This window comes from Haliotis asinina, chromosome 5 (assembly GCF_037392515.1).
Source record: "Haliotis asinina isolate JCU_RB_2024 chromosome 5, JCU_Hal_asi_v2, whole genome shotgun sequence".
Lineage (NCBI taxonomy): Eukaryota > Metazoa > Mollusca > Gastropoda > Lepetellida > Haliotidae > Haliotis > Haliotis asinina.
The window spans coordinates 24664065-24690351 of record NC_090284.1 but is presented as its reverse complement, the minus strand read 5'-3'; the positions used below and the strand labels follow the sequence as shown (position 1 = coordinate 24690351).

At 40.3% G+C, this 26287-nt stretch overlaps 1 protein-coding gene and 1 pseudogene across 1 annotated transcript; one reads left to right on the top strand and one right to left on the bottom strand.

Annotated features, from left to right (window-relative positions):
* LOC137283777 (acyl-coenzyme A synthetase ACSM3, mitochondrial-like) overlaps positions 1 to 7367 on the top strand; it is a 41538-nt pseudogene extending 34171 nt beyond the window's left edge.
* Positions 7368 to 15267: 7900 nt separating this feature from the next.
* On the bottom strand, positions 15268 to 26281 carry LOC137283809 (melatonin receptor type 1B-A-like). Its single transcript, XM_067815493.1, has 3 exons — positions 26237 to 26281; positions 16897 to 17191; positions 15268 to 16043 (listed from the first exon to the last, which is right to left on the bottom strand). Exons 1-3 carry the CDS (start codon positions 26279 to 26281, stop codon positions 15268 to 15270), a joined length of 1116 nt encoding a protein of 371 aa, XP_067671594.1.
* Positions 26282 to 26287: the final 6 nt, after the last annotated feature.

The following is a 26287-nucleotide window of genomic DNA, read 5'->3' as shown; positions in this document are numbered from 1 at the left end:
GCATAGAGGGAGGAGATAGGCATTATAAGCATGAGTCAGGATAAGTATAAAATATAAATTTTATTCAGAAAATTACATAATTGACATGATTTAAATTATCTGACCCAAATCATTCACGCTTTAAAGGTCACATGCAACCCAAAAAATGAACACTCATCACATATTCATGACACAGTATACATTGCTGATTGTGAAGAAACAAATAAACAAAATTATAGGTGTACAAAAGTGCAATAGAAGAAGTTGCTATCCATAAAGAAGGTAAAAAAAGATGTTGGGTTTTGTAAATACATGCTCTCTGTATTTGCATTTGATCCAATCAACAAATACTGAGATGGTAAACAACTGCGTGACTGGAAACTGCCGTTCGTCCAAGTACAAACCAGAACTTGAAACTGACAATCTGAGTTTGCACCTGTTTACATCCGATCCAGTCCTCCAAGAAAAATGGATGCAGGTTGTTTGCAGCCCACACACATAATAACATGTCATGTGTACAAGTGTCATACCTGCCTGTCTGTGTAATTACATAATGTGATAGAGACAGAACTCAGGTGTACAAGCCATAAATTAATGTATTTTGTTGATGGCGTATAGCCTGATAGATGTTAAGTTCAAATTGCATGTGGTCAATGATTGAAGTTGTATATTGTATATTGGTATTTGCAGACGGGCAGGCAGGCATGTAGGTGTCCATAAAACAGACACTGAGTTTTGTCTGTGACAGAGTTATTGTCACAGTCAGCATATATTTCTGTTTCCATAGACATGTAATAAAACATTTCAGTTTTTAGGACAGCACAGCTGTTGAAACCACTTTTTCTCCCAGCGCTGGGATGAAATTAGTGAATGGTTTAAACTATGACTTCGCAGGTTTTTTTTCATCATGTTATTTTTCAACTTTATAAGTGAATTTGCATTGTTGATAATTTATTACTGTAAGTCCATACCAAAAGGTATCCGTAACTGCAAAGTTATGCGTTGTATGTTGCCTTTAAGTAGTCTTGTAATCCCAGATGGGTTAACACATGTGATGATACACTACCTGCCTCCTACAACAAAAAGTCAGCAGAATCGCCTCCTGGATTATCCAGTATTTCAAAGCTCAGTACATGAGACATCAGTTTAATCACCTTGTTGATTGCATAGCTCCTCTAACTGTCGTACATGGTTACAATGCCACCCTGGATATAATGCCATATTTTCTCCTGGACTCCTGGGATCTCCTGGACTTTATTTTGCTATAAAAAAGTCCTTATTTTTCACCCAATTTGTTAATGAGATTTTGTTTCCACATGTCAAAAATGGGAACTCTTGCAGCTCTCGTGAGTAAGGAAAGATTTTATTGTTACATATTTGATACTTATTAATCAAGCTTTCCCTTGTTTTGGTATCTTCAGATATCGCATAGGACCATTTGAAGTTGAGAGTGCTCTGCTGGAACATCCAGCAGTCCTGGAGTCAGCTGTTGTCAGCAGCCCAGATGACATGAGAGGGGAGGTAAGTCATGACAGAATCATTTCGCCATTGGAAGAAATCAATTATCCTGTATTTAATTGTTGACATTTAAAACGATAAATGTTGACACACAGCGATAATATAAATGGCAGTGATGATGATTACAGAGTTTGTCTAACCTAGTGACTTGTAAAGTGTTTGCTGTAATTTACAGATTGTTAAAGCATTCGTAGTCTTGACCTCGAAATACAAAGGTGAGGACACTGACATGGAGAAGCTGGGTCGAGAGTTGCAGGATCATGTCAAGCAGTCCACAGCTCCATACAAGTACCCTAGGAAGGTGGGTAGATATAGGAGATGTATAACAACAGTACCTCAGGAAGGTGGGTAGATACAGGAGATGTATAACAACAGTACCCCAGGAAGGTGGGTAGATAAAGGAGATGTATAACAACAGTACCACAGGAAGGTGGGTAGATACAGGAGATGTATAACAACAGTACCCCAGGAAGGTGGGTAGATACAGGAGATGTATAACAACAGTACCACAGGAAGGTGGGTAGATACAGGAGATATATAACAACAGTACCCCAGGAAGGTGGGTAGATATAGGAGATGTATAGCAACAGTACCTCAGGAAGGTGGGTAGATACAGGAGATGTATAACAACAGTACCCCAGGAAGGTGGGTAGATAAAGGAGATGTATAACAACAGTACCCCAGGAAGGTGGGTAGATATAGGAGATGTATAACAACAGTACCTCAGGAAGGTGGGTAGATACAGGAGATGTATAACAACAGTACCCCAGGAAGGTGGGTAGATACAGTAGATGTATAACAACAGTACCCCAGGAAGGTGGGTAGATACAGGAGATGTATAACAACAGTACCACAGGAAGGTGGGTAGATACAGGAGATATATAACAACAGTACCCCAGGAAGGTGGGTAGATATAGGAGATGTATAGCAACAGTACCCCAGGAAGGTGGGTAGATACAGGAGATGTATAGCAACAGTACCCCAGGAAGGTGGGTACATATAGGAGATGTATAACAACAGTACCTCAGGAAGGTGGGTAGATATAGGAGATGTATAGCAACAGTACCCCAGGAAGGTGGGTAGATACAGGAGATGTATAGCAACAGTACCCCAGGAAGGTGGGTAGATATAGGAGATGTATAACAACAGTACTCCAGGAAGGTGGGTAGATAAAGGAGATGTATAACAACAGTACCCCAGGAAGGTGGGTAGATACAGGAGATGTATAACAACAGTACCCCAGGAAGGTGGGTACATGTAGGAGATATAGGAGCACTAGCCACTTTGCATCTCATAACCTCATGAACTTCGTGCTTGGTTATGCATGTTATGACTGCTGTCACTTACCCCTTTGTGGCTTAACCCATAGTGATGTAACCTGTGACCCCTGTCACTTTGATTATGGTGATGCAACATATGACACCTGACCTTTTACCCCTGTCCCCCTAGTAATGCACCCCATATCCTCCCATTTGTTACACATGCCAGTTGTGTGACACCCTAATACACAGGTCAGAGACCCATGCATATACCAATTACCTATTAGTGAAGGATGGAATAGTCCATGTCCTTTACAGAAAGAGAATGCAACACAGTTGAGTTTTATTGCATTTTGTATGCATTTTGTGCAAATTGATTCACCTCGGCACATACATTTCACATAACAAGAGTCTTAACCAAACTTAATCAAATGTCCGATGGCATCAGTGCAGTCAAATGGTGTCGTGGTACCCTAGTGAAGCTGGTCCTTCAGTCCTGCTTCTTGTAAACTTGATTTCTGGTAGGAGGAGCTACTCAGAAGTGATCTGAGGCAGCTTGCCTCATTCTGTGATCCCAAAGCACTGGACAAGATGTGAATGCACTGTCTATGTAAGTGGTATCTGCCCTAGTTGTTCTTAACAATGAATCGCCTGTGCTGACATATCTGTCCTATTGTGGACTTGTAGAGGAATCCTTCAAAAAGACCTTGTCATCTGCCTTGCTGAGATGTGATATACTCCACTCTTTGTATATCATTCATGGTTGATGTGCAAGGGTCATCCTCTCCCATTTATCGTAAATCATGTATTTTCTCACTATAATCGATTTAACTCAACTGTCTTGAGAAGTCATCTCAAGATAAAAACAACTGAATGTAAACATTTAATGCTAACTATATAAACATCTTTAATCAAACATACATTTCTTGAGTAAAAAGCATCAAAACTGCTTGCTCTTATTCACTTTGATCCATCTGACAGTCAAGCTCCTTTACTATAAATCCTTCCACTGAGCAGTTTGGGCTAGTCCATTATTGCTGTAGGTATAGCAGTAATGAAACCCCAACCTGACTGTGTGACAACTGGCAATCTCAGAGTGTATAATAACTAGCATGTGTAACAAATGGGACCCTTAGGCCCCCCACCCCTACCTCACCCCCCTACCTAACATTTCACACCCCCAGGGAGCTTGAACATACTGTCTCATTGGAGCACCTGTATTTTTGCTCTCTTACAGATAGAATTTGTTGAGGAGCTACCCAAGACTGTGAGTGGAAAGATCCGCAGAGTTGAGCTGAGAAATAAGGAATGGAGACGATAGCTCGCAACACAATGCCAGTAATATCAATACTCAGAAACCAATATAGGAATACTGAGATTAACAAAATTCAAAACTTTACTGTGACACAGTTTGTGATCACTGGCTCAGGTTGTCGTGGATCAGAGGCAGTGGCCTACAGGAGTGTTACTCAGAACTGGCCCTTATAGTGGAGAGGCAATATACTGCGATTCAGGTACTCGTATTGTGAGACGTATTTTGATGTATTGGGACCTTAAGTGTTTGACAGTGAGTCTGTTTTCCTTTTTATACAATTTATAGTATTATACAGTTTTGTCATCAAATTGTGAAGGAAAACATCTGTTTTGAATGGAAGTGTGTGTCGATTTTAATTTAAACTATAAAGATGATCACAAAAACTTTGTGTAAGTTCTTTAACTGATTTAATGGGTGTTGGAAAAAGTATTGCAATAAGTATCATTTGAACTTTGTAAGCAGCCTGAGTCAGATCTGACTCAGCTGTCACTGGAGTACTCAGCAACTGTGAATATTTAGTAATGTGGTTCATCATTCAAACATCACAGCCAGCTTTGATGTGGATCTTCCCTTGTTAAACTGTCAAGCTGTGGTATAACAGACATTTTGTTGAAAGCCAGAGCTGAGTATTGTCTGAGATTTATCACTTTATCACTGTATCACTGTATGAACTGACTGTACCATTGATATCAAATTATACCATGACAGTGTGAGAAATTATGAAATCACCAAATTCAAGTTTGTTGTTTCAAAATTAATGAAGGTAACATGATCAGTTATTGTTTTATTGCATTGCCATCCTTTCACACAAACTGACAATTTAAAGGTTACATGCCACCAAAATATCAAACATAATTAAAACACAATTATCACTTATTCATCTAATATACATTGTTGCTTGTTATAAAACAAATAAACAAAATTATAGCGGGTGGCTGTGCAGTCAGGTGTAACGACGGCTTCAAGTTGGCTGGTTCATTTGCTGATAGGCTGAGGGCTCATTGTGTGTGCAGAAAGATGATCTGTTTGATGGGCATTTTAGAAGTATGGCGAGTCACAAGAAAGTAAGATTCTTTATGGATAACAACTTCTTTTATTGTACTTGATGCATTGTTTCAGTATGGATTCATATACCGTTGTCAAACAAAATCATATACACTAGAATAAGTTGTTGTTCATAGAGAATGTATATAGAGATGTTGGGTTTTGTAAATACACGTTCTCTGAATTTGAGTTCGAGATGGTGAACTACTGGGTGACTGGAAAGTGTCATTCGTCCAAGTACAAAGCAGGACTTGAAACTTACAAGAGTTTACACCAGTTTCCATCAAATCCAGTCAAAAAAAATGGATGTAGTTTGTTTGCAACTCACACACGTAAAAAACTTGTCATGTGTACAAGTATCACATCTGCCTAATTACATAATGTGGCAGAGACAGGATTTGGGTGCACAAGTCATAAATCAATTTATTTTGTTTATGGCGTATAGCCTGATAGGTGTTCAGTTCAAATTGCATGTGGTCAATGATTGAAGCTGTGTATTGTATATTGTCTTTAGAAGACAGGCAGGCAGACATACAGGTGTCAATAAACCAGACACTGAGCTTTCTCTGTGACAGAGGCTGCTTACTACAATCAACAAGCTTTTTATGTAACGAGTAGATTATTTACTTGTTTGTGTCCACAACAAGATTAGACTACTGCTCACGACCTCATAATCTGAGCATGCATACTGTTTCAAGCTCTGTGAACCTATTCACTGTGCATGCATTATGGGTGCAGTGCAGCACAGCTGTTGAAACCAGTTTTTCCCCCCAGCGCTGGGGGAAATTTAGTGAATCGTTTGAACTCATGTTTCATGGGCTTTTTTCATCACGTTTTTTTTCAACTTTATAGGCTGAATTGGCACTTTTCATGATTTGTTTCGGTAAGTGCATAAAAGGAATCTGCAAAGTTGTGTTTTACATTGCATGTGACCTTTAGGTAATATCTGTACAGGGGTGGATACAGCTTTTTGAGAAAGGGAATGTGCATACACTTGAGAAACAGGGTTAGGGTGTTGGTGGTACACCTCAACTTCACCCGTTTTCAAGGGTCATTTCAGGATGAAGTGGGTGGTGTGCACCCCTGCACACATCTCTCTCTCTCTTTCCCCACTCCTCAACCCAGGTTCGATTTCCCACATTGGTATCAATGTGTGAAGCCCATTTCTGGTATCCTCTGCCATGATATTGCTGGAATGCAGCAAAAAGTGTCATAAAACTTAAGATGAGGGTACAAGGTGTCGTATGTCGGACATTGCTACAGGACAAACACAATCTAACTAAAGAGTGAGCGAGGGAGCGAGTGAGTGTTACATTCAGCAATATTCCAGCAATATGAGGGGAACAGCAGAAACAGGCTTCACACATTGTGCCCATGTTGGGAATCAAACTTGAAAAAAATCAGCTTGGCAGGTGACTGGTGTGTTTAGGGAAGGTAAAGGGCACAGTAGATTTTGGTGACCTTTGCGCAATTTTAAAGGTTACAGTGATACTGTGAAGATTTCAACATGTTAACTTGCATGTTAAGATTGTCAGCAAGATATCTCAAGAATGGTTCACAAGATTTTCTTCATAAACTTTCAAAACTTCTCTTGAAACTTGGTATCAAGTGAGGTTGACTGGTCATGTGTTTTGACCTTTAACCTTTCATTTTAAACTACAAGCTTTACCTTCATTACTCCATAAGTTTGATTTTTTCATAATTTGTTGCGGCAGATTATGTCAACTTAGTGACAAAGCTTGATGACTCTGTGCTATTTCCTGAAAGAATAGCAACTTTTTGTACATAGTTTATAGCCTTGAAATATTTACAAAAGCCATTCTTAACCCATGTGAGTCATTGGGCATTGTCCAATATATGTCTGTCTACCCACATGTTTCTTTTTGATAATACAACAATGCCTGAACAGCTGTTTAGCTGAGTCTTACACTGGCAGACACTGGTTAGGATTAAGGTATTTCATTTTTTATTTCATGAGATATTACATTGTTGTTGTTATTTCTTTGCTTTATTGTAACTAATAACTAACTACTTTTATAATGTGTGTGAATCCAAGAATTTATTATGTTTACTAGTTTGTTTGGATATGCATGAAACGAGTTATATTTAGAAGGATGTTGACAGTGACATTCTTGTTCCTACAATAAGTAATAAAGATCAAATCGCTTGTGTTCAGTCGGATTTTGAGATATTTACATTTTATAGGAGAAACCAATAAAGATGGTAAGGGTTGAACATCCTTAATTATCTAGCCATTTTTGTCATTATTTCTTTATGATGAATCAGGTGGAGATTTCAGCTGGATTTTCCAAGATCTTCCCACAGCAGTGAAAGCTCTACATATTGTCTGCGTCAGGAGAATTCATACACGATTCAGTTACATAACATTGATTTTACATTTATGTGTTGTTTTGTGATTTGTAATTTTATACAGATGACATGATTTGACACAAGCCTCTGTAACAAATTGAGATGTGGATGTTCAGTTTGGCACAAGAATCACCTGTACAGAGTTTTCTCCCTTGGGCACACCCGAGAACCATCTTGATTGCCCAGCCAAACCCTTCACGTCCTGTCTTCTAATCAACGAATGATGTTTTCTGTTTGGTCCTGACCTTTTGGTTAGTCCTAATGACAGATTTCATGGTGGCTGCTCTCTAAGTTTGTTTGGGGGGATATAGAAACAGGTTCCGTCTGTTCGTCTGTGTGTCTGCGTACTTCGTCTGAAGCATATAGCCTGAACTATTTGTGATAGTTTAACCACACTTGGTACACATGTCAAGCACGATCCTTAGATGTGCCTTTTGGTGGTCAGACCCTCATATGAATTTTATTTTTTTGCGGTTTCTGTGGAAATGTGACATAGGCTTTGACTCAAAGGATATCAAGCATGAACCCTAAATGTGCCTTTTATGGATTAGACTCCGACATGAATTTTATTTTTTGGTTTCCATGGAAACATGACTTAGGCTGTGACAAAGAGGATGTCACATTTTCCAGAGCAGATCTTCCAAACTATACATGCTAGCTTCATAAAACTTATGATCAAGCATGATCCTTAGATTTTAGATGTGCTTTTTGTGGATTAAATCTGCTGTGCGTCGAGAGGCAGCATGCAAAGCTTGCTCTCACAATTTTGGACAGTATTGATGTTTATACTTGTCACTTACTGGTATAACTTGACTTACAGGTCAACAACTGTATGTAAAATACTTTGTAGCCTTTGGACACTACATTTATGATGAAATGCTGACTTTATGGACGTTTTTCTACATAATCTGCTTCATAATTACCAACACTAAATATCTGAGTGACGTAACTCCCCAAACTGAAGTCCCCACTGGTATGCTCAGAGAGCCTGGACACACAATGGACACCAATCAAGGACGTATTGAGTACAACAGGGACAAGCTCAACATTGGTCAGATTGGTGATGTAACACATGGTGGAAAGCACAAGTTAAACAGACTACCCCAATCAACGTTTGATCTGCTATGTAATCTTGGCATTGCTAAATGTAAGAAAACTAGGAGAGGAAAGAAAAAATCCAAGCTGACAAGGAATGGTGCTATTCAGGAGTTGAAGATCATCTGTTGGAATGTGCGCTCATGTCGTCAGAAAGCAGCTGATATTCATGAACTTGTTATTGATAGCAATGTTGATATATTAACCTTGACAGAAACATGGCTATTTTCCCAGGGTGATGAAGCCTACATTGAAACAATGACGCCACCGGGCTATGTCTTTCACTAGTTTCCACGGACAAAGTCTAGAGGGGTTGGCATAGGTTTTATCATTAAGAATTATTTTGCTGCAAAAATATCTTTTAAACCTATGAACTATAAATCTTTTGAATGTGTTGAATTCAGATTAGTTACATGCAACTCGTCTGCTGTTGTGTGTCTGTACAGGCCACCGCCCAGTAAACGAAACAAGTTGTTAATTTCTGACTTTTTAAAGGAATTTCCAGATTTGTTGTGTACTTTCACTGGCTGTCTCAGCGATGTATCTATAATGGGTGATTTCAACTTCCATTACGATGATAGTTCAGACAGTCATGCAGGCAAGCTTAAAATAATGTTGGATGAGCATGGTTTTTGCCAGCTGGTGGATAGACCGACACATCGCCGTGGCCACATCTTGGACTGGGTTGTCGTGCGTAGTGATGTCAATCTACTGTCCTTAGATACAGTTCTTGACTGTGCAGACCTGTCAGACCACCATGCTGTAGTTTGCAAGCTGAAAGTCTCTCGCCCTAAAACATCTAAACGCTTCATCAAGGAACATCAAATCTCTCTGTGGTGATTTTAATGATGAAATCAAAGCCTTTAGTCAGTCAATAATGTCAAAAGTGCACTTTCTGAAATTGGAGGCATTAGTCAACGCCTATATCAGAGACCTTAACCAAATACTAGATCGGCATGCTCCACGGGTCACTCGACTTATTCGAGATCGTCCATCAGCTCCTAGGATATCTGATGACGTTCGAAAGGTGCGTCGGCGTCGCAGACGGGCTGAAGAGAGTGGAGAAAGAGTAATCTAACAGTGCGCACAAACATTTTTATAAATGAAAGACGCACTACAAAACTTGCGCTTGAAAATGCTAGGAAGGACCATTTCTGTAAAAATATCACAGGGAGTGTGTCATCAAAGCAAGTGTTCTCAGTCACTAATGAATTAATCGGAAAAAGGAAAACTACACTTCTTCCCAACAACTTTCCAAAATCTGATCTTCCACAGTGATTCTGTGATTATTTTTCGGACAAGATAAGTCAGATACGAGAAGACCTTGACTCATCATCTCCTGCCAACCCACCTACTTTTTCAAGGTATGATGGCCTTGTGTTTTCGAAGTTTGAATTAGTTTGGGAGAGCACAGTTCGTGATATCATCTTAAAGTCGCCTAACAAAAGTTGCAGTTTAGACCCTATTCCAACCTCGATCACAAAGCAGCACATTGCTGAATTGGCGCCTGCGATAACTGGTATGGTCAACAAATCTCTCTCCACTGGCGTTGTTCTGAAGAAGGCTGGACTGGATACAAACAATATGAAAAAAATCCGTCCTGTGTCGAATCTGCATTTTATCTCCGCTTATAGGCAGAATCATAGCTCCGAAACAGCTGTACTTAGTGTTGTCAACAATCTACTACTAAAGGCTGATGAAAGACACGTCTCTTTGATGGCTCTGTTGGATCTGAGTGCGGCGTTTGATACGCTGGACCACTCAATTCTATTAAAGCGCATGGAAATAACATGTGACATTCGAGGTACAGTGCTAGCATGGTTTAAATCGTATGTCAGTGGACGTACACAGGGAGTTGAAATTGATTATTTGCAGTCCGACCCCAGTTCCCACATGTATGGAGTTCCACAGGGCTCTGTCCTGGTTCCAGTATTATTTACTTTATATGTTCAACCACTCTCAGAGGTCATCTTTTCCCATGACTGTGAATTTGAAAAATATGCAGACGACACCAAACTGTCAAAAAGTGGTCTTCCACGGGACTTTGATGTGGTCAAACATGGCATCCTATCATGCACTGACGACGTTTTGGAATGGATGCTCAGTAATAAACTGAAACTGAACACTGAAAAAACAGAACTTATGCCAGTTGGTGCACCAAACCGTCTGAAACTCATTCAAGATGAGTCAGCTGTGGTAGGGGAGAGTGATATTCCCTTCCAACCTTGTGTGAAGTATCTAGGGGTGCCTGACTTAGGTTGAGGATGAGTTTGAGGATGTCATCTTGTCCTGAGCAGGTCTCCTAAACCACAATGCTAGCTTCATAAAACTTGCTTCGCCTATCAAGCATGATCCATAGATGTGCTTTTCTTGGATTAGACCCACACATGAAATTTTGTGGTTCACATGGAAACATGACTTATGCTGTAGCTTTGAGGATCTTATCTTGTTCGGTGCAGACCACGGACAGTCGTCACCTGTTGTCTACTGCTACTGCTCACATGCTGTCAGGAGTTTAGTGCTATTCCATTTGGACTACTGTAGTAGTCTATTATGCAACATCACCAAAGAACAGGTGTCCAGGCTACAGCGTATTCGGAATTCTGCCGCATGAATGGTTACACGATCAAAGAAATATGTGCACATCACAGCAATACTGATGAAACAGCCCCGGTTACCTGTTGAAGCACGTGTTCAGTATAAAGTGCCTGCACTAGCCTATCAGTGTTATCAACAGTCATCACCTTCCTACCTGTCTAAACTCACACCAGTCTACCACCCATCTAGAATCCTCCAATCTGCCCAACAATATCTCTTCTCTGTTCGAACCCCATGTCTGAAACGAATTGGTCAGAGATCTTTTACTTAGAGTGCCAACACTCTCTGGAACAAAAAACTCCCAGATCATCTTAAATGGAATCCCAAGTCTCTCCAAATGTTTAAAGAGGGTCTCAGAATATTTCTCTTCGCCAAGTTCTATAGAATTTAATCATTCTAGTTGCAATCTCTTAACCTGGTGATGTCTGTATCTGTTATGTAGCGCTATGAGCATACACTTTTTGTGTCTGGATTTGGCACATTATAAATGTGCTTATTATTATTACTTATCATAAATGATCAATGTATTGTAAAACAAATTCGTAACATTGAAAAGATTATTGCCATTAGTCTAATGAATGATCAAAATCCTTGTGCAACTCATCAACATAAAGTTTGCATTTGGTTCCCTCAAGTTAGTGGAGAATCAGTCCTCGGTGCACTTGATGTGACCATATAACATACAATGACTGTTTAAAAAATAGTCTGTACTTTTGATGGGAAGTACATATGGTTTCGGTCTGTAAATAGAAAGAAAACCCAGTGATGAACAGCATGCAAAACTATCTACGCAACTGGGATACGAAGACATGTGTCAACCAAGCCAGCGAGCCTAACATCTAGATCCTTTTATTTCGCCACTTACGACAAGCATGGGGTGCTGAAGACCAGTATGATGGGAATCTACTGACGAGTAATGCCTTTGCTGCTGCATCGAGTCCCAGTTGCACTGATAGTATCCCAGTGATATCAACCAAACGTGGCATACACAAAATACATTAAAACTATTGGTTAAATACCTGGTTGATATACTAGTTTCTTGTTTAGCACCACAGCCAGCTGCCAACCCGCCTTTCTCTAATCGTATTTGTGCCAGATTGCATTGAAGACAAGTCTAGGCTCTTTGGTATTTTCAGATTTTATTGACATGCACACAAAACAGATAACATACCGCTATATATATACAACCTGCGCAAAATGACATTGAGTCAAATATATTCAAACGATCAAGTAACGGAGATCATATATATTTACTGATATCTTGAAAACCAACAAACAAAAGCAAATTCATCTTGATGGAGAAGAACATTTATCTTTGAATAGGTTCAACAGTTAAGAATATTTTACACGTTACTTCAGAGGCTTTTCTCTCAACATTAAAATCAACAACTGGTTATACTTACGTACACAACAAAAATACCCTGTATCCTAAGCAATTATACTGTGCAACGTTATCATCACTAAAATAAATAACGATGAGATAAAAATAAAAAACAAAATATTATTTGTCTCAATTCATGATTTAAAACACAGGACCAAAACATCCACCACAATGAAGAGCAGTACAGACATTCTGTGAACGAGTTCTTCAAACCGTTCACAAAGCGATCGAAGCGTGTCCAGTTAACTCGTTCTATCTCTGTAAGCCTCCTCAAATTTCTCTGACTTAGGTTGTACCTTAGTTATCAACCTTAACTTAAGGTTACCCTTAGTTACGGTTGGTTTGTGCAAAGGGTGGCTAGCCTTAATAAAGGTGTAAGGTTGTAATCTTAGAGATAAGGTTGACCATAAGTGATAAGGTTGTTTTGTTGTCTCAAAGATCCCCTGCCCAAGGACTCTCCGTGGCTAGCGTTTCTTAACTGATTTGTGACCTAGCCTCCATGCTCAAGACCACACTCAGAACAACAAACATGGAACATGAAAAGTTGAAATAAACAAATGCAATTTAAACAATGAATAGGTATACGAACAAAAACATATTTCAACCCTGGACTCTATATTTCCTATAAGTAGAATGATTTATAACATCATAAATCTTTTCCTATCGTTTCACAAAACATACCCATAAAGCCCACAGAAGAGGAGCAAATTATCCCGTCATCATTCAAAGTCACGTCAGGCCAGGCTTCAGCGTCGTCAAACTGGCAGTTTCAAAGATATTACCAGAGGAGCGAGTGAATTTAGTTTTACGCCGCACTCAGCAATATTCCAGCTTTATGGCGGCGGTCTGTAAATAATCGAGTCTAGACCAGACAATCCAGTGATCAACAACATGAGCATCGACTTGCGCAATTGGGAACCGATAACTTGTGTCAACAGCGTCAGCGAGCCTGACCACCCGATCCCATTAGTCGCCTCTTACGACAGGCATGGTCGCCTTTTATGGCAAGCATGGATTGCTGAAGAGCTATTTTACCCCTTGACCTTCACGGGTTTATTTCCAGAGGAGACAAGCTTCACTGACGCACTCGTTTCAGAGATAGTGTTTAAAGTGAGAGGCTATTCATTTTTAGAGTTTAAGGGAGAAAAGATTTAACAAAACCAGATATCAGTGTTTTAAGAGCAAAAGTCAAATCAAGGTCAGAATGTGAAACACTAAATTACTGAACACATAAAATGAGAACCACTAACAACAATGCACATACAAAATTTCACGACATTTTGAACAAACATGCAGGACTGATTAATGACTGTAAATATCTGTAACAACATGACTGTGTGAGCAACGAAGTCTGTTTATATTTGCACCATGTCATCAGGAAAATAAACTTTGTGGAATGACACAAGTTTTACACACACTGAGGTCCCCTTTCACGAAGTAACCTTACTGAGATTAATTTTAAGTCCCATTCTTTGGCATTGCACTAAGGTTAAATTAGTGACTTTCGATCACCGTATATTATTAAATGTTTTGTGAAATGCGGTCCTCGGGCCCTATCTCAGTGACTTACGATCACCCTAGTGCTTTGTGAAATGAGACCATGGAACATGCTTTAAGTGCACGCGTGCCTGCAACAGGTGTAAAATTATCAGTATGACGGAATCACGGTGGGAGAAGTTTGTTTAATGAGGCAATCGCTCTTGTTGGTATTTTAATATCATTTCATGTCAGCACTGGGACAATAAAAATTCGCAGATAAAGGTGGACAGCCGTTGTGGTTTTATCTAAAACAACATCCACTGCAACAACCTAAATATAATAAGTATAAATCTTTCCGGAATGTCTCCCCAATTTGTAAATAATTAGAAACCGAAATCTAACTGAGATTTCCTTAAACCGAGTGGTGGCTTCGTGTCCTGGTATATTTCCCAAGGCATGTTTAATCAGTCCACTTCCTATCATCTTTCATTATCAATTAGGCGCAGTTGTTCCAGCAGAATATCAATTAGTTCAAAGATCCATCACAATTCCCAATCTGCATGATGTATTATTTTTGGATTCTCGCAGGGTCAGTGAGTTTAGTTTTGAGGAGTTTTGTATTCAAGATACATTTGATCCACTGAGGAGCGACTCACAACTCATCATTTAGAGCTGGTTTGTTAAGTTTTCCTTGAGTATTCAATGTTCCAATCACCTGACGGGGTATCTAACGGGTAGACGTGTTGTGAATAGTTTTGCTGAATATGATGAAGTGCTGCTTTTGCAGTAACAACGTACAAACGTGATCAATACGCAAGTCATGCATTATATCCTGGAGTAGAGTTCTCGCGCCTTTGATGCCGATAAACAAATATATCCTAAATGGATACACCTAAGCAAATTCATAAAGATATGCCGGATTATTAAGTTGACTGTTGGTAAACTATTTGTTTTCCAAATTTCTCATGCCTATTTAATTGTATTGTGCGTTATTACCTAAATACATGGCTTACCAGAAGCTCGAATAAATCATGTATGATGTTGTAAAGCAATATTATCTTTATAGCTCAAAACCATATCACTCTTATTTATAGCCAAGTTCGAAGTGTACGACAGGCCTGTACCATGCATGTAATGGGTGTCTTTCACAAAAAGCACTCTGCTGATTTTGTATACAGTTACGAAGTGTTGCCTTAAGTTTTATTTTCTGTTTAGAAATCCAGCATTTATTAGTACCTCCCTTTCTTGTCTTTTTCAGAAGCCTTTGTGACGTCGGTGGACTTGCTGTCGGGCGTGTAAGAAGAACGTTCGTCTTCACCGCATCCAATCACTTTCTTCACGGCAGACCTGAAGGATCTGTTGCAGATGGTGTAGACGAGGAAGTTGGAGCTGGAGTGAAGGTGAGCGAGGAGGGTTGCAAACAGGTGCACTTCCATCGGCATTTTGTCCTTGACATCCAGGGCGATGACCACAGCGTATGGGACCCAGCAGACGACAAAGACACTGAAGACGACAAACAGTGTTCGAGACGTGCGGAGAGTTTCTTTCCAAGCTTTCTTCATACGTTCGGGGTCGTCGATGTCGATGCGGTAGATGTTGGCCTTGGTCCTGTATATGTGGCAGAAGATGAGAATGTAACAGAGGCACATGAGGAGAAGTGGCGAGCCAATCAGTCCCACCGAGACAACCATGGTGTAGGAGAAACTAGCGGTACGGTCCCAGATGCACTGGTGGTTTTTCTGGTCAAAAACATGGCCACCCCAACCGACGTGGTTGGGGAACTCCAACAAGAACGCTGCGGACCATGCGATGATGCACATGATTATGCATACTGTGCGCGTGTAGATCTTGTCGTAGATGTTTTTGTGGCAGACGAAGGTGTAGCGGTTGATGCTGACGAGGGTGAGACTGAGGAAGGCACAGAAGCATGCCGTGAGGCAGAGGGTAGCGATGAAATCACAGAACCATGGCTTGTCATCAAACCATTCCTCGCCCTTCACTACGCCTGGAAGAAAAGGAATACAGACTTTAGTGGCTGTTTCGTGTTTACGGGTATTGTAACAGGGTCCTCTGGGTGAAGGGTCTGGTTGTCTGGAACAGATGAGCATATCATGTGGGAAGTTGGTGGAGCACACAATCAAACCATGTTTTCCATGTAGGAAGAGTCGAAAAAATTCGTTTAACGTCACAAAGCAGCTAAATTCAGCAGTACAATGATGCCCTGTGAATATTTTCCTTTGATTTATATTCTAAAAAAATATGGGAATACGAACTTTCAATTTGGATAGGAAGTATGAGAGTAAGCAAACATTTCAAGGACAGACATCTTATGAACGCACCCCCATTTCGCTTTATCACCACCCCTAAACACAACGCATGGAGTGCACGTGCACAACCCAGTAGCCCCATACACGTGCATGGGGTGTCTTTCTTGATTTTGGCGGTTTTCAAGTAGGTCGATAAATCATTGTAAACATTAATTTTGGCAATCATCTTGCATCACACAGCTGTTGGTGTGTATTTCTGGCCGTTTTTCTTGTTAGAAAATGTAAAGCGTACACATGCAAATTTCACGTCATACACCAACCATCTTTCAAGAGCTGTTAATGTACAAACAGCTATGGTCATACGGAAATGCAGGTGGTGATGCAGTCTCAAAACATTCATTATTATCATATCAACATTGATTCACTCTCATACATCTACAAATGTTTCAATCGTAAATTAAAAATGAAATTTCCCCATTCGTTTATACTGTGCAGGAAAAACACCAGGTGAATTTGCAACACTGATGCATATTAGGTCTGCGAAACCCAAGCCGACACAACATCTCGTCATCTACACAGGTGATTACTTACCAACAATGCACATAGGATCTGCAAAACCAGACACACAGAGATCAGCAATGGCAAGGTTGACGATGAACTCCTTGCCCACCCTGTTCACCGACTTGACCAACAGGGACACTAGGATGATGACACTGTTGCCGATGACCCCGAGGAGGAGAGCGGTCGCCGCGATGCAGATGTAGATGATAGCCAGTGTGGGAGAATCCTGGAGGAGGGGTGTGCGGCGGAAAATGGCGCCATTGTCATCTGATGTGTTTTGTTTTAAGACACTGCAGTTGGACGTAACGTTCTGGATCACTGCGTCCTGTGAAAAGAGTGGTTGAGTATAGTTTTACGCCGCTATTTTAGCAACATGCCAGCAATATCACGTCGGGCGACACCGAACATGGATTTCAGACATTATACCTATGTAGGGAATGGAACCCGAGACTTCAGCGTTACGAACCATCCTCAGCTGTGTAGAGTAAGTGAGGTGTTTGTAACATTCATTTAAACAGCAGCCCGGTTCCCTGGGTCTGTTGCGCCTGCGCTACGCTCTGACACTGACCCAGGCAACCACCACCGCATGGAGGCAGACACAGAAGGAAAACCAACATGGCGGACAAGGTACATTAACATGGGGGAAACGCTAGAACGGGTGGTTAGAAGTTTTTCATAGCATTCTCATTACTACGGTTGCAATGTATGAGTGTCGACAAGAACGTCCATATGTTTTACGGGAGCACGAAATCATTATTTAAGCCGATTCGAGACACGAAAATCGTCGTCACGCCCACACAATTGCAAACTATAACATATGCACCCCATTTCAACAGCAGTATTTGCGTTAATATTTCGTGTCAACTCGCTGTGGCCTCGAAATCATGTTCATGAGACATGGAAGCGATCGACCAAGGACATAAAACATCGCTAGTATCTTTAGTTTAGGAAATTTCAACACGATAATGTCGTTTTACAACATATTCCCATACTGTTCTATGCTGGATTCAGTCGAAACATTGATTTCGTGATATATTGAATTAAGAAACACCCACGCTACTCGTCAAACAATGATGTACAACCGTAGTGGACTGACCGCCTAATAGATAATGAAAGATGATAGGAACTGGACTGATTAAACATGCCTTGGGAAACATACCAGGATGATTTAAACAGCTGCTCTGATCTTTTACGTCTGCGGTTGTGGGATAATCCTTCAATGAGTTGGTACTTTTTCACACTGCTTAACATTCAAGTGTGGTGCTTGATAAAGCAACGGCCATATTCGTAAAATGGTGTGTATACATAGCGATCATTGTCTGGTTTAGGAAAAATACTTGCCAGGTTTATGTGTCAACCCACACCGTCCGATCACACATTGCATCTATCCTATCCCTGCTCAAAGACCCGGGAACTGTTTTGTCCAGACGCCATCTTGGTGCTGTGTGGTTAGCCTGGGGGTTAACCATAATCTCCCCCCCCCCCCCCCTCTCTCCCTCTCTCTCTCACTCTAACGCTCGTTGTCTCACTCTCCCATGCACGCTCGCACACAAACAGACACACACGTGCGATCGCACACACACACACACACACCGGACCCATGATATAACGCAAGTAAGGTCATCACTGTGGAGTTGTGCAAATGTGGAATATCACATGAAGTCACACCAATCCAACAGTACAGTTAAACATCAAAGCGAAGATGTGCTCAGATGGAGATTTACTTTTCCCGGTAAGAGAAAATGGTACATCGGGAAACGTAGAGTCGATTACTTCCAGGCCGTGCTCATATACTGGAGCATTGCTGACAGCGTCTTACAAACAAACGTACATCCACGAACAAGCAAAGACACAAACCTCCATGAAAAAACAAACGCACTATTTTTCAAGAAAGCATATTTCACGAAAAAGAACGAAAAGACAACCTAGCCCAGGGCATTAATCTGTCCTGCTGTAGCTTCATTGCTGTCCCTCCACCCAAAACTCGGGCACCCCGGTGTGTATTTCCTGCCCAACGAATAGACTTCCTGGGAATTGCATTGTTCTTCCTTCCACATGGATGTGCCAGATAATGAGTCTGCGACTGCTCCGAGCTGTTCTTCCGCTAATGTCCTTCTAATGAAGTCATTCTATCAACACAATGGGTTGTGTTTCAAAGACAAATGCCATTTTCCTTTCCACGAGTTGTTAATTTTTTACATTGAACTGTGTTTGAAAAGTGTTTGTGCTTAAGTTTAAATGCGTCACGAATGGACCATCTGTACGCTTATGGTGTTCAATATGACACTGGTATCCATACATGATACTAATTTATGAACAACAGGGATGCGTCTCCAGGTGCATGATTAACATCATCAACAAGTAATCAGCGTTGTCCTCAGAAACTCAGAAACAAATGGGGACATTACGAATGCTCTAGAATGTAATGCATACGGAAAACATTAAAAATGCCTCGCAAAGAAGAAAAACATTCTAAACAGAAGAGCCAAGGACGTGACAGTAACATAATCCAAATCCTCATTTACACAGTAACAAGACGAGCAATATATCATCTTTATGTACCTGTCTTTGTACGTTACTTTAACGAGTGTTCAACTAAAAAATCTGGGTCACAAGGCAAATGAGCCCGTGAAGATCCGTCTTATATAAGCGATCTTCAGTAAGAGGTGACTAACGGGGCCAGGCTCGCTGATTGATGTTGATCACGATGTTGATCACTGGCTTGTCTGACCAGACTCGATTACTTACAGACATCCGCCAACTAGCTTTAATATGGCTGAGTGTGGCGTTGAACAACTATAAAAATACAAGACCAGTGCCCCCAGATATTTCTCGTCAATATATTTCATCCGTCAATTATAGATGAATATTGCTGAGTGCTGCGTAAAGTTCGTTTATTGCATAGAGCGACGTTTCTCTCTCTCTCGTGATTATGTGAAGATATGTTGCACGTGGTTATGCGCATGTCCCCGGTCATGGCTGCTGGAGCAACTGTTCTTGGCGCGCAGGTTGAATAGGGGAGGAGGCAGGGGGCTGCTCTTCAGAATGGGTCACATTGGCACCTTTGTTACCCTCGGGAAATACCACGATCCCACCTTACTGCTGCAACACCTCAATACCCAACATCTTCGAATCAAGTTCCTACAGAATGACAATGAAATCTCCCCTTTTTTGATGTCCTTGTATCCAGCGAATCATGCAAGAAGATCTGTCTGCAGAAAACCCACCCATTCCGACCAGTACATCCATTTCAACTCACCACCATCCCCCTAATGTAGTTTGTTGTTAAAGCTAAATCCTCACTTGCTTGCTGGTTTTACCACCAGTCCCGTTTGTTGTTCTTAGTTATCACCCCTAAAGTATGTTTCATTTTCAAATACAATATCATATATGATGTCCATGTAGTACATATATCATGTTTACAATGATGATGTCTGATAGTTTGATGACGGAAGGTAATTGTCAATGATAACAGCTAAGGGTAAATCATTATTGTTTTCATGAATTTTTTTTCATGAGCTGTTCGAAAGGACATGTCAGCGGTCACATCCGTATGCCAAAGATAGACGCGGATGTGGAATGATAGACGAAATGCCAAAGGGAAGCATTTTTCTGGGAATACAATCCTGTTGAAATAACAAGTATAATTGACTTGATTAATGATTCTGACTGAAAACGTCAGGAAAGAGCTAAATGGTGAAATACCGTTGTTCCAATGTAAGACCAACTTAATCGCTTGGATGGGCCAATATTATGGGGCACGGTTTAGTACAAAGGTCGAGAAAGAGCTATATGTGGAAATACTGTTGTGCCAACATCAGGCGTACAAAATCACTACGCTGGGCCAAGTATGGGCCATGGGTTAGTGTGAATTTCCATTCAATGACCCAACAATGAGCTAATGGACCGACGTGGATCTGATGAGCATGTGCAAGTGGGCTCATCGTAAGTTTGACAAACATGGGTCAACCAAACCGGTGATTATGGGCCAACATATCACTGTTATCTGGGTACGCTCTGACGTGCCTTTAACCTACAAAAACAGCTAAATTCCGCTCATATGCCAAACCATTCAATAAAAGATTTGACTGTGTGAGCACTCCTCTTAATGCATCACGGAAGCCGACCACATGTGAAAGCACCATCACATTGAACATCATCAATAGCCATCCCATGCACACATGATGACAGACTGACCTGTAAACAATTTCTGGTCAGATGGCTAACTTTGCGAGCACACAGCACACAGGAAGCTAAACACATCAACCCTCCGCACCTACTTGAACATATCTGTACACACATAAGTCATGGTGAATAACAGCACTAAATGATTAAAATGGTGGTACGTTTTAATGACTGGATGGAGGTGCTTTTAAGCACATCTTACATTATGTCATCACATTTCTCTTCAGTTACGGCTCAGTGAGCAGTGATGTCGGCTTCACATATTGTACCCATGTGGGGAATCAAACCCATGTTTTCGTTGTAGCGAGTAATCGCTTTAACTATGAGTCTACCCATTTCTGGCGTCCCCCTGGAATGTTACTAAAAAGTCACTCACTGTTGCTAAATTGGGTGCTCTGATTTAGTGAGTACAGCATTTGGTCCTCGGCATTTCTGTCTTCAAATTAGTTCCAGAAAAAGTCCAAAACGTAACTTGGCTTCGGATTTCAAAACGTATCCATGCACCATTCTGCATTGCGTTTAAAAAGAATGTGTTTGGAAAACTGTCATCGTATTCATAGTTGAAAGGTATTACAATGTGTGTTACATTATATTCGGTGAACAACATAACACTGGGGAGGCATTACATATGTCGGATTGTAGTCTTAAATCCTGACTGGGTGATTAGACTTGCCTAGATGATGATGCTCACACAACTGTCCAGCATTAATAACACCGTAAGCCATTCATTACAATAAGTAAGTTAATCCTTTGAAAGGTTTAATAGTTATGTCTTGTCTTGATGCGTTGTTTGGTGTAACCATTACGGCTTCAGTAATCGTGTTTATTGCTGGAAATCTGTGAAGATCCGGTTACAAATGATCTTCAGCAACCCATGCTTGTGTAAGAAGCGATTCGGGCCGTCAGGGTCGCTGACTTGGGTGCTTGATTGGTGTTTTAGAATATGCTATTTTGATGAACACTCTAGAGTACACCGTTTCATGGCTTATTCGTTTCATGGCTTATTCCAGCACCATCTTGATGAAAACGTTGTACACTAGAGCACAATGATGATGTAATTCAGATATGTAAAAGCTTTATGTTCTCGCCAACTTGGTTATCTCGACTGCGTAGATCGATACTTATGTTGATGATCACTGGATTGTTCTGATCCAGACTCGATAATTTACGGAGTGACGTCATATAGCTGAAATATTGCTGAGCGCGGCGTAAAACTAAACTCACACACACTTGCTTTATTGATGATGGAATGCCTTGTCTGGATGCCGTGTGCTCACCTGTTGGTCAATTACTTTGTGAAACGGGGTCCAGGACTTGATGCATCCCTGGCATATGGAGAATATAGATCACCACCAATGTGTGATTATCGCCATAGGTAACTAAGAGGTCAAGCTGAGACGCTTGGATGAAAGCATGGCATTGTGTCCAAAATGTGTAGATCTATGAGTATGACAATAACTAGATTGTCTGGTCTGGTTGAAACATCGACATCGAACAGAAACAACAAATTACATTAATCAAACAAAGGCTTTCTCAAACCATAGTACTTTGTTTTTCGTCTTTACCGTGTCTCCAAACACTACCGCCATTTTAGTATCCTCTATTTGTTCCATAGGGCTACAATGCGACAACACAAGTTTTCATGCTCAAAACATGTCGCTGTGATGCAATTTCGCCCTATTGTAGAATATTAATATTAACATTTTTTCAAAGCCCGACGAATGTTCTTTATTCGTTGCCAATGTGCGCAGATGATGTAGAAGGCAGATAAGGTGAATCGATGAAAATATAATCTCGAAGATGATCAATGATAAGTAGAATTTTTAAGTAGAACCACGCAGGAAAACGCTGACATGGATAATGGACGACTCGCCATATAGCCAGTGCGTCATGGTTAGGTCATATGATTCATTCAGTTGATTTTGTTTTACACATTTTATTCATAAAGAAAATGATTGGGCACAATTTCTCCAACTTAGAAAAACCCTCTCACGATAATTGCCTCGTGGCAACAACTTATGCCAATTAACGAAGAATAAGACTTCAGCTTTGATTCATACACCCATCTCTAAGTTCATAATTTGTATGGAAGGTGTAACTGATTCATACACCCATCTCTAAGTTAATAATTGTATGGAAGGTGTAATCGATTCATACACCCATCTCTAAGTTAATAATTGTATGGAAGGTGTAACTGATTCATACACCCATCTCTAAGTTAATAATTGTATGGAAGGTGTAATTGATTCATACACCCATCTCTAAGTCAATAATTGTATGGAAGGTGTAAGAATCGTCTTGGCAACGCATGAAAGACTCCCCATGAGTAACAACAAAACAACAGTATTCAGGTAGTGAAGCAGTGTTCCAAATAACCGCCTTCCGATTGGTCCATGACAGAGATCTTGTGTCGTTTGGCTCCCTATAGCATGCTGTACATGTCTATTTCGTACGCTGCAGGTTTCTTTGTTGTTTTTTTCACTGAAGAATATCCAATTTCCTGTGTCCGCCGCCGTGTTATTGCTGGAATATTGCTTAAAAATATAAAACCTTACTCACTAACTCACTCAACATATTACCAATGTAATTATATTAATCACGTATGAAGTATCCGGTGTTTATAAAGTAACCACTACCCCCTATAACAGACTTTATAACGTCAATATTAAGCACAGCTGGTTGTTACTAACTCAGTGTGAGGCCATATACAGTCACAAGTAGTCATTATGGGTTTTCTTCATCCATCTCGTATATTTCACATTAACATTCTTGTACAGACATTCGTTAACGAAACCTTTTATTTTATCACTTGCAAGGACATAATGGGGTTACGCAACATAATAACCAGTCTTCCAATATGCTACGCTCCCATCCAAGAAGACTTGTCATTTTCTCTCTGTTGCGCAACCCTATTTGCGCTACACTTTGCCTGTGAATAAAGACAGCAGCCAGTTGTAAACTTTTCTGTAAACTCGTAGAGGTGTCTTTAATTGCGTTTTATATTTGTTTGCTAGTCTGCCACTGTATATACGGCAACAAACGACACCGTAACTAAGTGCACTCATTCTAGTTTGCATGTAATAATTCCCACACTTACTTGCTCATATGCTTTACTGGAAAAGAAATATAATTAACACAACTGGGCAACAAAGTTTCCAGAAGTCAAATTGATTGCATATTTTCTTTTGATGAAAATTGAGAAACATTAGCTTGCGTGCTTCAGTCTTGGTTCTCAGAATGGGATGGCCTCATCTAAATGCAGAGCACGCAGACATGGTGCCAGCTTGGGCATGCTATGGAATCCCAGAAGGGGCACGGTCACGTTGTCCCACGGTCGCCCTTACAATTAAAATTGTCACAGATACCCAAATCGCGACAACGCAACGGAAACTACGTATTGGCCATATGGTGTCACGCATTGTTGAGAATCTTGGTTCATTACTCACCTGTGGAAGATACTCGCTTTCGCCCGTTTGATGCCAAACCATTCACTCGTTTAATAAATATGGTATTACACTGAAGGTCGTATAGTATCCTCTATTTGTTCCATAGGGCTACAATGCGACAACACAAGTTTTCACGCTCAAAACATGTCGCTGTGTTGCAATTTCGCCCTTTTTGTAGAATAATAATATTAACATTTTTCAAAGCGCGATGAACGTTCTCTTTCCGTTGCCTATGTAGGCAGATGTTGTAACAGACAGATGAGGTGAATCGATGAAAATATAATCTCGAAGATGATCAATGATAAGTAGAATTTTCAAGTAGAACCACGTAGGAAAACGCTGACATAATACATGACACAATTATGGATGGTGGACGACTCGCCAAACAGCCAAAGCGTCATGGTTAGGTCATATGATTCATTGAATTGTTTTTGTTTTACACATATTTTATTCACAAAGAAAAGAATTGGGCACAATTTCTCCAACTTATAAAAGCCCTCTCCCGATAATTACACAGTTCATCCTACTACAGTTTTACACACGTGACAGACATTGGCTAGGATATGTACGACAGATGTTAACTGAGAGAGCGTTTGGTTTGAGAGCTACAGATTTGTACTCATATGAAACATTGAGTTTCATCACTACTACATTCTGATTAGGTTTTGGCAGTTACAAGACGACATTTAAACTGTGAAAAGCACACATGAAGAACAGACATTAAACACAGCCGCTTGTCATTACAAGTGACTGTCGATTACACTTCTAATTCACTTCATAAAATTTTGATGATGTCTATCTCTACCAAAACAGCTGTTTCTTTGAAAACGCATTAAGCAATGTTAAAAAATTACTTTAAAAGACATCCCTGCAGTTGGAAAGGAGTGTCTCCAGTTTACAGACACGTGTGGCGTTTCTGGAAATCTTTCATCGCTTAATTTCTGGCGAGAACTGTATCGGTGTGCAGCTCTCTCAGAACAATGCACTGGTTTCCAAGCATTGTATGGTCGTAGTGTCTGCTTTTGGATTTAAATACACTAAACATCATTCACCAGATGCGCACCTCTTTCCAAACATAATGAACTGCAAATGATTTAAGTGAAATTTTGAGTACGCCAATAAAGGACGGAAACCTTACACATCAGTGTGTTCCAGACAGTCCAAAATTGTGTGGACCTCGGACGGAATCTTGTTGAAAAATTAATATGAACCAACTCCTTGACGTCTAGCACATTTTGTTACCAAGTGTTTCAGAGCTCCTACAATATACGGCATTGCATGGTTTAGTTGTTTATTAAGTAATCACTTATCTGAGCATGTCATATAATTTTCGTGAAACTTTCACCGATCGCTTTTGCATAAAATGATAAGAAGAAACCTAACGGAATATAGGATTTCAAATCAAATGATGATTTTAACAACAATATATACAAACACTCCAAAAATATCAAACGCGCTACCGTTAATGTTCTAGATACATTCATTTAAGGCGTGCTACACTCCCTTAATCATTTTCCTATGTATTATTTTACCCATTTTATACCACATCTTTATTTTTTACCTATGTGTTTTAGACATGTTTTAAATGCTAGTGTCTCATACGCCAGGTTATGGCGGGATGTTAAACATTTTTATTGCTTATACCGTTGCATCATAATTTTATGTTTAACATGTGACACTGTAATAAACTAATTATGTTTGTCTATAAGATAGTATTTGAGAAGTAATGAAAGACTTACCGTGTCTGCACATAGCGTCGCCATCATTCCCTCGCTGGCACCCATTGTTCA

What these genes read in the sequence shown, in the direction of transcription:
- LOC137283809 (XM_067815493.1), bottom strand. Translation starts at nt 26,281, where the DNA reads ATGGGTGCCAGCGAGGGAATGATGGCGACGCTATGTGCAGACACG. An exon ending in CGACGCTATGTGCAGACACG is followed by an intron (nt 17,192 to 26,236) that starts GTAAGTCTTTCA and finishes CTCTTTTCACAG; the next exon opens with GACGCAGTGATCCAGAACGT. An exon ending in AGATCCTATGTGCATTGTTG is followed by an intron (nt 16,044 to 16,896) that starts GTAAGTAATCAC and finishes CTTTTCTTCCAG; the next exon opens with GCGTAGTGAAGGGCGAGGAA.